Source organism: Nannospalax galili, unplaced genomic scaffold (genome assembly GCF_000622305.1).
Source record: "Nannospalax galili isolate Female #2095 unplaced genomic scaffold, S.galili_v1.0 scaffold633, whole genome shotgun sequence".
NCBI classification, from domain to species: Eukaryota; Metazoa; Chordata; class Mammalia; order Rodentia; family Spalacidae; genus Nannospalax; species Nannospalax galili.
In genome coordinates, this window is record NW_008336075.1 from 1,301,793 (window position 1) to 1,314,804 (window position 13,012).

Here is a 13,012-nt window from a genome sequence, read left to right on the forward strand (position 1 = left end):
TATTAAATTTTTTATTTAAAATTTAGTTTTATTTAAAATAAATGGCATCACAGAGTTCACAACCTTTTATTATTTTTTACTTCTCTTTACCATTGTGAGTGATGGTTAGTGTTGTTAATTTAATATAATTAAGAATCACTCAGAAGATAGGCCTTTGGGTATGCATGTGGGAGATTATCTTGATTGTATTGATTGTTATGGAAAGATCTTCCCACTGTGGGTGGCACCGTTCCCTGGATAGGATTCCAGACTGTGTAACTGGAGAAACAGAGCAGAGCACTGGCATGTGTTCATGGCTCTCCATTTCCTGCTTATGGGTATCTTGTACCCAGTTACTTCAAGCTCCTGCTGCCTTTACTTCAGGAAATGATGGACTGTCTCCTTGAACTGTGATCCAGAATAAATTCTTTCTCTTTTAAGTTGCTTCTGTCACAGTGCTATTAGATACAGATATCACCTAAGAGAAACTAGCCACAATTTGGAACCAGCTTTAAGTCTACAAGGCAAGGAATCGAGTGGTGTTGGCCAACCCTTTAGCTATTTAAGACATCAAAAGTAGCACTAGCGATGGATACTCTATGGAGCATCGTATGGGAAGTACCTGAAGAAGAGTGTACAGTGGTCACTGCATTCATATCAGTGTCCACCATGGAGCCACAGCTGGATTCTGCCAAGCTCCCTCGGACAGTCACTGGTGCAGTGCTAGCATGGCGAAGGGCTGCCTTCAGTGGTGCTATGTGGTTGTACTGGACTGAAGAAAGACATCCAACAAAACCCAAGGCGTTGGCTCTAGCAACTTCAGGATCCAAGCCAAGAGTCTCTGCAAGGTAAAGAATAATCATAAGTCTTAGTCCAGAATAGTCTGTGTGTTGTCTTTGAGTATTATTTAAAATAACTGGAATCCCCTTGTTATTCTCTGAATAAGAAGAACTCTCCCCACATCTGCCTTTGCCCACTCTTCTCAGCTCCAGCTTCACTGCAGGCATCAGCATATCAATCAACTATATTTCAGGGAAGACTGCTAGAGCCATCTCTGCTTTGATATAAAAATGTTTCTAGCTTTAAAAATTTCACTCATATATTTATGAACTGTAGAAAGGGTAATAAATCTTTATCATGCTCCAGATGTTTGAAAGAATTTGAGTCTCTGTCCCCATCACCATTTATCTATAGAAGTAGGTAGTTAACAGGAGTGTACCATGAGGCTTATTATAATATTTGTCTCACAAATAGAGCAAGGAAAAATGAGGAGAAATGGAATTAGAGATGAAAGGGGTCCTCCCAAAGATGGGTCCTGCTCATTGTTTCAAGGCAGCTGTTTGTACTGAGCCAGTAAACAGTTCTACTGGCCAACCTTTCTCTCTCTCTCTCTCTCTCTCTCTCTCTCTCTCTCTCTCTCTCTCCTCTCTCTATCTCTATCTCTCCCTCTCCTCGCTACCTCTCTTTCCCTCTCTCTGAATGTGTGTGTGTATATACATCTCTTCCTCTCCCTCGCTACCTCTCTTTCCCTCTCTCTGAATGTGTGTGTGTATATACATATATATATATATGATGAAAATGTAATCAATTGTGGTTCACAGCAAGATCAAATATCTCATTTTCTTCAAGATTTATAGTAATAAAACTCAACATCCCATTTCTCTTAAAAAGGGCCATTTGGACAAATTGCTCTGGTGCAATTACATAAAACTGAAATGCATAATGAACCATATTTTTCTAAAGGTATAATAGTTTTAACATAGCTAGATGTTTCAACTGGTTATTTTATTATGATAACTTCTTAAGTTTCTGGAAGAGGGGCAGGAATTTTGCTATCTACCAGCACACATTATAATTTTTTTGATTTGTAAATGATCAAATAGCACCTTTGTGGAACCCTAAATGGTCAAATAGCACCTTTGTGGAACCCTAACGCTGGCAGCGTTAAGGAACAGATGCAAGGAGAACATGGTAGAAAACTAGAAATGAACAGCCCTTAATAATTCTTACCCTTCTCTAACTTCTTTAATTCTTTTTTTGTTAAAGATTTATTCTTATGGGTGTGTGTGTGTGTGTGTGTGTGTGTGTGTGTGTCTGTGTGTGTCTGTGTCTGTACTGTGCATGCAGGTGACCACTACAGAAAAGAGTACCAGATCCCCTGGAGCTAGAACTTAACAGACATAGGTGCTAGGAACCAAACTCTGATCTCTGGAAGAACAGCAAGTGCTCTCAATCAAGACCTCTGTTTTAACTCTTAAATACTGCTGTGCTGCACAGTGGCCACTCAACAAGTTTTGAGAATTAAAATGCTGCATCTTTTCATTTATTTTGAGGACGTGATTAGCCTTTGTCATTTATTAGTTTTTGAGATGTAAAAAGTCTTTTGAAGTTATCCTTTTTTTTTTTACATTTCCATTTATGTAAGGATCAGGCATATCATTACCAGGGTTCTCCAACTGAGAGTATTTTCCTTTCAATAATTATTTTTGATTCTTAAATGTTTACTAATATTAGGATGAGAGTGTGTATACACATATACAGGTCAGATGGAAAGCTTGAGTAATTGTTTCTCTCCTTCCACTGGTATCTCAGATGGAACTCTGGTATTTATTCTTACATGACAAGCATTTTTGCCAACTGAATCATCTCACCAGCCCTTGAGTATATTTTCTGATATCATAGATTCTTCATTTCTTTTGAGAAACATCTCAAGGTCTGCATCCTTACTATGCATCCAGAATAAGCACACTTCCCTTGAGATAAGATTTTATTCAACACATTCTTCCTTTAAGACAAGAAAGTCATTTTCAAGCATTTCACCCAGGACGTAAGGGGCCTGGGTAAAGGACATAACATAGATGACAGAATGCATGAAATCTTGTGGGTGGGTATGGGAGATGCTGGATATGGAAGGGGTCTGAATTTGATTAAGATCTATTATATGAAATGCACAAAAACTCAATAAAATATTTTAAGGGAATTAAAACACAGGAAAAATCTTCAATACAACAGGTAACAAATTTCAAAAGTAACTGAACACCCTCATACAGAGAAAAGCCCTCCACAAGTAAAGGGGGGGATTAGAAACAGTAAAATCCAAATCCTCCAGGGGGGATTGGGCCTTCTAATCATTCTTGGTGATAAGGGGCAGGGTCCCTTTCCCTAATTTGAAATTGATCAACTTTAACAGAGAAGCAGGTGCTAATAGGTCTTGACTATCTCAAGCTGAGATGCATCCAGGGCTCTACGACTCTAAGCCCATCACAGCAGTTCAGTTGAAAGGGTTCTGATGGAGTTTAAAAATAAAACCTTCCTGCCAGAGTTAAGAATAAAAACTGCCAAGCTTTTGTCCATCAGCCTGTCTTTTATCTCTCTTCCTGTTAGGGTGTTTATCTGCCTTCTCTTTCAGCCTCTAACCACTGCTTGCTTAGAGATTCTGAAATAGCATTTTGCTCATGTTCCTGGAAGATCTTTCACATTTCAATGTCATCACCTGCACTAAATTCCCCAGCATATTCTTCTTTCCTCTCACAGCCAAAGTCATCTTCCTCTACCTAAGATGTCACCTGAATTATTTACTTGCCTGTTAGATTCATCTTTCAAGATTACTGATAGCTCACAAATATGGGAGATTTCTGATTCCTGACAATTGTTGTTAAACACTGCACAGTGTATAAGTCATATATATATATATGAATGTTTTGCATTGCAAAGAGAGGCAGCACTTATCCAGGTAGTGAGGGGCAGGAAGGCCTTTCAGGCAGAGGGAGCCATGTGTGCATATTTGAGAAAAAACAAGTTCAAGTGCTGTGTTACACAGGTGTGGTTGCAGGGTGGATAAAGTAGTGTAGACTGTAATTCATTAGAGGTTAAGGAGATAATGTTTCCTTTTAGTAAATCAATTGCAGCATGTGTAGAAACATGTTAAACATAGCATAATAGAAAGAAAAGAACAAGGGCATGAGAGAAACCTAAGTTCCAGCCATGGAACCATAAACTGGCCATGGACAGGTTAATTTGATTTGGTCAATTATCTGACCCTGTTTCTTGTTTGTCTTAACAAGATTTGGGGTATTATTATCTGATACATCTTTACTTCACAGGGTTGAAACATTTATGTAGAATATAGCATCTGTATAATGAAAATGTAAAAAACTTGAAACAAAGACCAAGTTTGTGTGTCCATATCTGTATAAATCTGTTTGCACGTGTGTAATGAAATTTGGTGTTCCCTTTCAGGTTTAAAAGATTTACCAAAATACATGGGTCCGAGACACTGAATACTTCTCTTTTATATTTTATTTGTTTTGTGCATGTATGTGTGTGGGATCTGTCTGTGTGCAGGGTGTAGGAGTATATGTGAACATGTTTGTGCAGTTATGGATGCCTGTGCCCACATGTGGAGACCAAAGGACAACAGATGTCCTGCTTCATCACTGCCCATCTTAGTCCCTTGAGACAGGGTCTCTCATTGATTGTGAAACTAGGCTGGTGCCAGAAAACCCCAATAATCTGTCTTGCTACTCCTCGCTGGCTAGGGCTATAGGTGGGTGGGCAGGATCACATCAGGCATTTTACATGAGTGTTGTGGATTTGAATTCAGGTCCTCATCCTTATACAGCAAGTGTTCTACCCACTGAGAAATGCCCACAGGCATGACAATGAACACTTCATCTAGTTTTCAATTTGTTCCTGTATTCATAGCCACAATGAAATCTGGAAATAAAACCTTTTTGTCTTATATACATATACATATACATACACACACACACACACACACACACACACATATATATATATATATATATACACACACACTCTCCTCTTACCTCCATTCATATCAGTTCCTCTTACTTATATTTTATCTTGGTAGAATGTGATACTCTATAAGCCAGTGTCATGTGGCCATAAATGGCTTGTTTTGTGATACTTAAAGATTCAAATGTCATGAATGGCTTTTGATATATAACTAATGTCACATTTTCTCCCAAAACTAAGACTGTTTTTAGAAATTTTCTGATGTCTTCTAGTTCTTTTCTAATAACAAAAATCTAATAAACCTACCTGACTAAAGTCATCCTAGATTATCTCTGATCCTCTCTTCATATCAAAACTTGCAACTATGTCAAGCTTCATGCATTCTGCGGCTAAAATAGTTTCAGTGTCTCTTTTCTTCGCATTACCTATCCTCTGACTTTGATAGAAGAGCAGGGCTCTACACTGAAAAAAGGAGTGTTTGCACATTAATGTAGAAATTCAGGTTTTTAAATGCTGGAAGAAGAGGGCTAGAGACATTATTCAGCATCGAAGAGTATTTGAGGAGACATGAGTTCAGTTCCTAGCATACCTGAACTCCCGTTCCAGAGCACCTGACACACTCTTCTGGACTCTGATGGTACCTGTATGCATGGTATGCATGGTGGTATTCATTCTCTCTCTCTCTCTCTCTCTCTCTCTCTCTCTCTCTCATAAAAATGATAAAAATCTTTTAAAATGACTATAAAAGTTATTCTATAATAAATTACCAACTGAGACATTCAATGTTTAAGTGAATGTTCATCCAGTGAATGTGGTGGTTTGAATAAGAGTGTCCCCCTTAGGCTCAAGTATTTGGGCATTTTGTCCCCAGTTTTGGGAGGCTTTAGGAGGTATGGACATGCTAGAGAAAGCATGTCACTGGGGGTGAGTTTTGAGAGTTTTTAAGCCTTGCCAAATTTCCAGTCATTCTCTGATTCCTGTGCTTGTTTCAAGATGTGAGCCCTCCTCTTTCTGCTCAGGCCTCTTCTTACCACTGTGTCTTCCTGCCATGATGGACTCTGATTCCTCTGGAACAATAATCTCAAGCACATTTCTCCCTTCATAAGTTCCCTTTGTCATGTTACTCCTCTAACATCTCCCCATAACAAATGCATCCTACTAATAGTAACAGTTTTATAAGCAGTATAAAACTCCTTAAGAGGAGTAAGTTTGAGAGTTCTAGTGCACATTATAGTGACTACAGTTAATAAGAATGTATTGTGAGCCAGGCATATTGGCACATGCCTGTAACCACAGCACCTGGGATAGTGTGGCAGAAGAATCCTGTGTTCTGGACCAGTATGGAAAGCACAGTGGGGTCCTGCCTAAAACAAACAATTGAAGGAACAGACCCAAAAAGAGTATGTGTTGAAGAGCTAAAGAAGAGATTTTAAGGGTGTTCACTCCCAAATAAATATATCTGAGCTAATGAATATATTTATTTGTTCGATTATTATATTTTATTTATTTATTTAAGTGGGGGGTGCATACACTGTGTGCTAGTGTATTGAGACCAGAGAAAGGCATTGGTGCCTTCCTCTCTTTCTCCCTGCCTTATTTCCTTGAGATAGGGTTTCTCACTGAACATGAATGTCACCATTTCTGGTAGGCTTACTGGCCAGGGTGCTTGTCTGTCTATACTGCCAATGCTGGGATTATAGGCAGAGCAGTTAAGACAAGTTTCTTTTACAAGACATTGGGTATTCAAATCCAAATCATCATGCTTGTGTAGTAAGCCCTCTTACCCATGGAACCACGTCCCCAGTCACTAATGAAAATAATTAAATAATTTTATTTGGCCATCTCAAAATATATCATTTTGGGCAACATAAATATATACAAGAATACGTAAACAAAATAATGTAGAACAAGACTGCATTTATGGATACTCAGCTGAGAATGAGATATATTGCTGTTTTAAGTTTTCCCATCCTCATGTGGCAGACAAAATGATCTCTGTTTACAGTGGAGGAAATAAAAGCTCAGAAATAAGGAAAGAGGTCATTTGTACAAGAGTGTGATTCATCAATTCTGTTTCTTCTGACACCCACATTGGACCAGTAATGCATGCTGCCTGTACGTTGGTATTTGAGGGCAGGGCTGAAATCTGAAGAAGAGGAAATGCTGTTGTTTGTTAGCATTAAAGCGTGTAGAGAGAGATAAACAGTCCATTTCCAATCAGGCAGTTGGAAATGGAGTGTTTTCCTTGAAAACATCTATGGTTTCTCAAAGTGCTTGTGTGTTAAAAAAAGAAATTCCCAGGTGCTTCTTTGAATGTGACTTCTGTATACTAGAAAATCTGTAGAACAGTGAGGAAGGGAATATTGGTGAGATTTTTGGATTTCCATTCTTCATGCTTGTGAGAAACCACGTTCACTGTGAAACTTGCCTTCGATTTTCATTCTCCAGTTCAGTGCATAAAATGGGGAGGGGGTTTAAATTTGAATAAGGCCTATTATATGGAAGGCCCAAAAGCCCAATAAAAATATTTTAAAATTAAAATATATTTTTAAACAAGTTGACTAAACTATGACCTTAGAAATTTTAAGATTACGTATATTTTTGCCTTACCCTTTATATATCATAACAAATCTACACAGATCTTCATCACTTGCTTAGGCTTTCTCATTTTTTCTACTTTGGAAAATATCTCCATTTCCATATCCTTTTAATTTCTTTTACATTCTCATTTTCTTTTTTTAAAAAATAATTATGACACATAACATTAACAAATAAATTTTCCATCTGTTGTGAGACTTCTTTTCCTGGGATGCTAACTAAGCAATGCTTATTCCCTCTTAAGGTTCTAGTGTCAAACCAATGTTTGATTAAAATTTTACTGGGGAACCAATGAATTTACTGAGCTTGCTTAGCAAGATAAATAAGGGGTTGCTGAGGACTATGAATGACCTGAGGGTATGCACACTGGAAAGCCTTTACTCAGAATGGATCAAGCCTTCTCTTCCTAACCTTCCCTAGATTACATACTTTAGCCCTCCCCAAATCCAGGAGACCATGTGTGATTAGGGCCAAATTACATACAGTTGGCTGGGAAGAGTGGCTGAATACTCTGGTGAGGGTACAGTGACCCTCCTTGGCCCTCCTTTAATGAAGGAGCACAACCGCCAAATCTTGGTTTTTAATACTGTAGTGCCCACCTGTAGCTAAGGGAGACAACCTGCTATTGTTCTAAAATGATGGATAAATTTGTTTTCTCCCACTATCTGGAATCCTTTGAGAGGGAATGGACACTGAATCAAACGACTCCAACAGCTATCCAAGTGCCTGAAGGCAAATCCTGAATCCATCAAACTCAAGACCAGCCTTGGCAGACAAAAGAATACTGAGGAGGAACCCAGTAGACGGATGCCTTTGGAGGCTCTCATCAAGAAACTCCAATTGACTGTCACATGAACATTTGAAATTTGCCCTGTTCTGACATTTTTCTAGTTCCCTGTCTAGAACTTGTAATGTTAATTACTCTTGCCTTTACTTCTCCTTCACATCTCCTATTGGCAAGTCAAGAATTTTCTTCTCCCCCTACAGATAAGAATTATGCAATCTTGGAGTCTTTTAGATAGAACCACTGAAGGGGTACTCTAATTGCCTCACCCTGCATGCCTATTCAGCATGGAAGAAGACAGAGCAGTCTGTATCCTGATTCCCTATCCACAAATTGGGTAACCCCTTCAGAGGATGGCGTGATAGGAATAGGAGGTAAGAACTGGCTAGGCAGTTAGGGTAAAAAGACCCCAAAGAAATGTAGCCAGTTTCTTGGTGAAAAGCAAAAATGCCCTTGGGCCTCTTAACAACATACTCTGTTCCAAAGGCCCAAAATGTTGAAAGTTTTTGGGAGCCCGTATCTAATCCTTAAAAGATTTTAGGGTTACCTCTTTAGAGGGGGGAATGTTAGAGCAGCAAAAAGTCCCATAAAAAAAGAAGAGTGTGGGGACCTAAAAGGCCCACCTTGCATAGGTCCGAAAGGAAGCTATTGGGGGTGCCGCCAGGCTTGCTTTGAAAGTCTGAAGAATACTTCCGCACTTCTAAGGAGTGCATGATCAGCTCCTGACCATCCTTAAGATACACCCTGGGGGGGCGGGATTTCCAGGTGCCTTTACGAGCTCTGTAATACCTATAATAAATGAGTCCCTGCTTGACTAGACTCCCCATTGCGTCTGAGTGTTCCCGGTACTGGGGGTGGCGTGGGCTGTGGAAGGGCATGCTTACTCATCCCCAGTCATCACTGTGCCGGGGATTGCTGGTTCGAATCCCCGGCAAAAGACTACATGAAGTTATCAGAAAAAAAAGAGATGGGGAGATATGGGAGGAATTGGAGGGGAGAGAGCGGGCATGGATTTGATCAAAACACCTTATAAGCATGTGTGAAATTCTCAATAAATTATTTTGAAAAATAAAATAAAGTGACGAAACTTAAAAAGTTCCCTTAACTAGGGCCTGCATTTAATGTAAGCATAACCTACCCACTGAAATAAGTGGATTAGGAAATAGATGGTCTTTAATACAGTGCTGAGTACAGTGAATTGTAAAAAAGTCAATGAACTGTGAAAAACTCAACCAAAATGACACATTTTCCTTAGATTTAATGATATATTTCTTTTACAAATTTATGTAAAATTGTTTCACTCTATACAGATGGTTGTTATTTTAAAGTTTGTTGAGAGACAGCATTGTTTATATAAGGAGCTTGGCACCCAAAGTCATACAAATAATTTAACCCTAACCTGTGCTTCAGAATTTATGTGTATCTTTACCTTCTCCGAGTCACCATTCAATATCTTCCTTATATAGGACAGTAATACAACCTTGAGGGAATTCAGAAAGGAGTCAAAAGTACTTTAAAATAAACATGACTGCCACTGGAGAGATGGCACAGCAGTTAAGAGCACTGACTGCTCTTGCAGCACCCACATGGAGGCTAACAGTTGTCCTTAACTCCAGTTTCAGGAACTCAATGCTCACCTCTAGCCTCCACAGGCATTGCCTTGGATGCAAATGGTGCACTTACATATATGCAAACAAAGCATTCATGCACATAACAATAAATAATAATAAGCAAATAAACAAACATTACTGTCTGGAACTGGAGAGATGACTCAGCACATAAGAGCCACTAGCTGCTCTTGCAGAAGACCAGAGTTTAGTTCCCAGCATCCAGGTCAGGTGACTCATAACTGCTTACAACTCTATCTCTGAGGGATCTAACACCCTCTTCTGGACTCTGTGGGCACTGCACTCCTCTGCATAAATGCACACGCTGACACCCACAAATAGAAAAAAATTTAAAATAAAATCTTAAATATTTTTTTATTTTTTATTTTATAATGTATATTTTTATTGAGGCTTTCTGAATTTTATATAATAGATCTTAATCAAAGTTAGACCCCCTGACTCATCTGTGCCCCTCCATACCCTTCCCCCACTGGATTTCATGCACTATGTCATATATGTTAAGTCCTATCTAGTCAAGCATTTGTACCCAGATGTACCTCCATGCAAGTTTACCCACTGGAGTCTAGTCAGCCTATCTAGAGTCACTCCCTTAAAGAAGATCTACCGTCCCTCACCCCACAGTAATCAGTTGTCAATAGTTCCTCAGCTAAAGTTGGGGCCTGATGCCCATTTCCACAGCTCTGTGCTGGGTTTTTGTCTGATTGAGTCAACATGGGTCTTGTGCATGCTGTTACCATTGTTGCAAGTTCATATAAGCAAGTTCCTAGCCTCTGTTTCCTTGTGTTCATGCATCAACTCTTTGGCTTTTGCAATCTTTCTGCTCTCTTCTGTAGTGGTCCATGAGCCATAGGTGGCTGAGGTCTAATATAGGAGTCCTGTTCAAGGATACACACTCTTCAGTTTCTTAGCCTCTAAAATTTGGCCAGTTGTGGCCTTCTGTGTGCATCACACTCTGTTGTATAAGGAAGTTTCACTCATGAGAGTTGAAGGACGTATTAGTTTTCTTGCTACCTCCTGTTCCACTATGTTCCATTAGCCTTAGGTGTTGAGGTTCCACTGCAGATGTGCCACTTAGAGCTGGGCATCTCTCAGGCACATATTCTCTGTATGTAATAACTGGTAGAGAAACCAAATCAAATCAGAACCCTAGAAGGTAACAGCAGGTCTGATGTGAAGGATCATGAACATTTGGAACATAATAGGTCTTTAATTAAAAATGTTGCATACAACTTTAATTCCAGCACTGGAGAAGCAGAGGTAGGCAGATTAGTGTGAAGGCAGGTTAGTGTGAGACTAGGGCCAGAACAAGATGGTCTACATAGCAAGTGAGACTCTGCTTCGAGGAATGTTTACATACAGCAAGATGGATGTATGTGTCAGTAGAAAATGATATATAGGTAAGTAGAGAGTAAAATAATAGATGAAGAGAGAGAGAGAGAGAGAGAGAGAGAGAGAGAGAGATGTGATGCAATATAAGAAGCTAAAGGGAAAAAAAGCAACCAAGTTAATGTCTACCATTTAAGAACACAGTATTTCAACTTAACAATTCACTGGCTGAACTAATTGAACAAGAACAAGTTGTGTTAGTTGACTGTTTGACAACATGAATCATGCAAAGAGACCTCTGTGGACACAAGGCAGTGATTCCTGCATTGGTAAGATATTAGCAACATACCTAGATTTAAACATTCTCCATATCATACCTTCAAGGTCCTTTCTGCATTACTTATCTCCCATGAAGAAATTATTTGGGGGACTATACATAGATTTGAAAGGTAGTATATAAATTGATTCCCTTGTAATTAAGAGAGAAAAAAGAATTTCTCCTCCTAAGGAATTTGTTATTTATGTGACAAGGGGTCAGAGCTGAGTGTCTGCCATGAGCTGGTTTATTCCTGTGGTTCTTACTGTGTCAAATTAAGTAAGCAAAAGTAGTGCACTTGATGTCCCAATAGGAAATCTTTTAGCAGAGCTCAAAATAATCCACAGAAATATAAGTACTCGGATGTGAAATTACAAGTTACAAGTTAAAACACCATGAAAGGTAAAAGCCACACTAGAACATTCAGGGATTTGATGCTGTTCCTTTTGTGTTTGCAGAGCTGGAATAGTCTAAATTTTATCTGCTAGAAGGTTTTCTACAGCAGGTAAAAAAAGCCCAACTTATAGGACCTAAACAACACAGTGATGGATTTTACCACTTACTAAATCTCTAGAGGTTTACAGAGTTCTGAATACTGAACTTCAGGCTGCCCTGTTGGAGATCAGCTCATTCTCAGACTGAGCTGAGGTGATCATAACGTCCTAGGCCTCACAACTATTCAAGGTTAACAAAATCCAGAAGAAAAAAGAAAAAAAAAAAAAAAGGAATGGGGAGATGGTTCAATTAATAAAGTTCTTGCCACATAAGCATGAGGCCTGTGTTTAGATCCCTAAGACCCATGTAAAGCTGAGCAGAGCATCTCTAATTCTCACACTTGGGATATAGAGACAGTAGGATCAGTGGAGTTTTCTAATCAGACAGTCTACCCAATCAGTGACCTCCAGTTTCAGTGACAGACACTGTCTCAAAAAAATAAGGTGGAAAGATTGAGAAATATACCCAGCATCAGCACTTCATATGCATGCACACACACTTATGCACATGTACACACACGTGCATACTCACATGTAAGCATACACACAAAGTAAAAGTATCTGTCTCATCCTATATCTCTATTCAAAACTGGATGATGAGAACTCATGCTCAGGACCTCCACTGACTTCCCTGTATTGTCAAAACTGTGTGCAATTTTAAAATTGTAATCCAGTGACTGGCATTGGAAATAGGACACTAATTCAACAATTTTTAAAATTTCCTGTCTCAAGACTTATTATCATATTTTTAAAAGCTCAAGTATTTTTAGGTACTTGCATGTATTTTTTAAAATTATTTATTTAATAACCATATACTTAGAAGAAGCATTTCATTACAACAGCATTGACATATTCAATAACAATTGCCTGAGCTAAGATGCATCTGTTTCAAAATTAGCTGTAAGTTTTTAGGTTTACATTGAATTAATACGGTTATACAATATTGTACTCTGTATAAACCCTATAAGACATAAAATTAAATGAGGTTTTAACCTTTAAAAAAGATCTCCATATCATTATTAAAATACACAATTTCACACAGAAAAATTCATTTTAATGCAATTGACATTAAGATGTTTGCACATGCGTTTCTAATCTCTATATATCTGATTATTACTAGTCACAGTCA

The 13,012-nt window shown here is 38.6% G+C and overlaps 1 protein-coding gene across 1 annotated transcript in view; it reads right to left on the reverse strand.

Moving 5' to 3' along the window:
• Positions 1 to 13,012, reverse strand: part of LOC103732319 (contactin-associated protein-like 5) — a 431,937-nt gene that overhangs the window by 9,807 nt on the left and 409,118 nt on the right. The window contains exons 11-12 of the mRNA XM_008830875.2: positions 5,163 to 5,199; positions 602 to 820 (exon numbers count right to left, since the gene is read on the reverse strand). Coding sequence (XP_008829097.1) covers positions 602 to 820; positions 5,163 to 5,199 — 256 coding nt within the window. The remainder of the gene's footprint in view (positions 1 to 601; positions 821 to 5,162; positions 5,200 to 13,012) is intronic.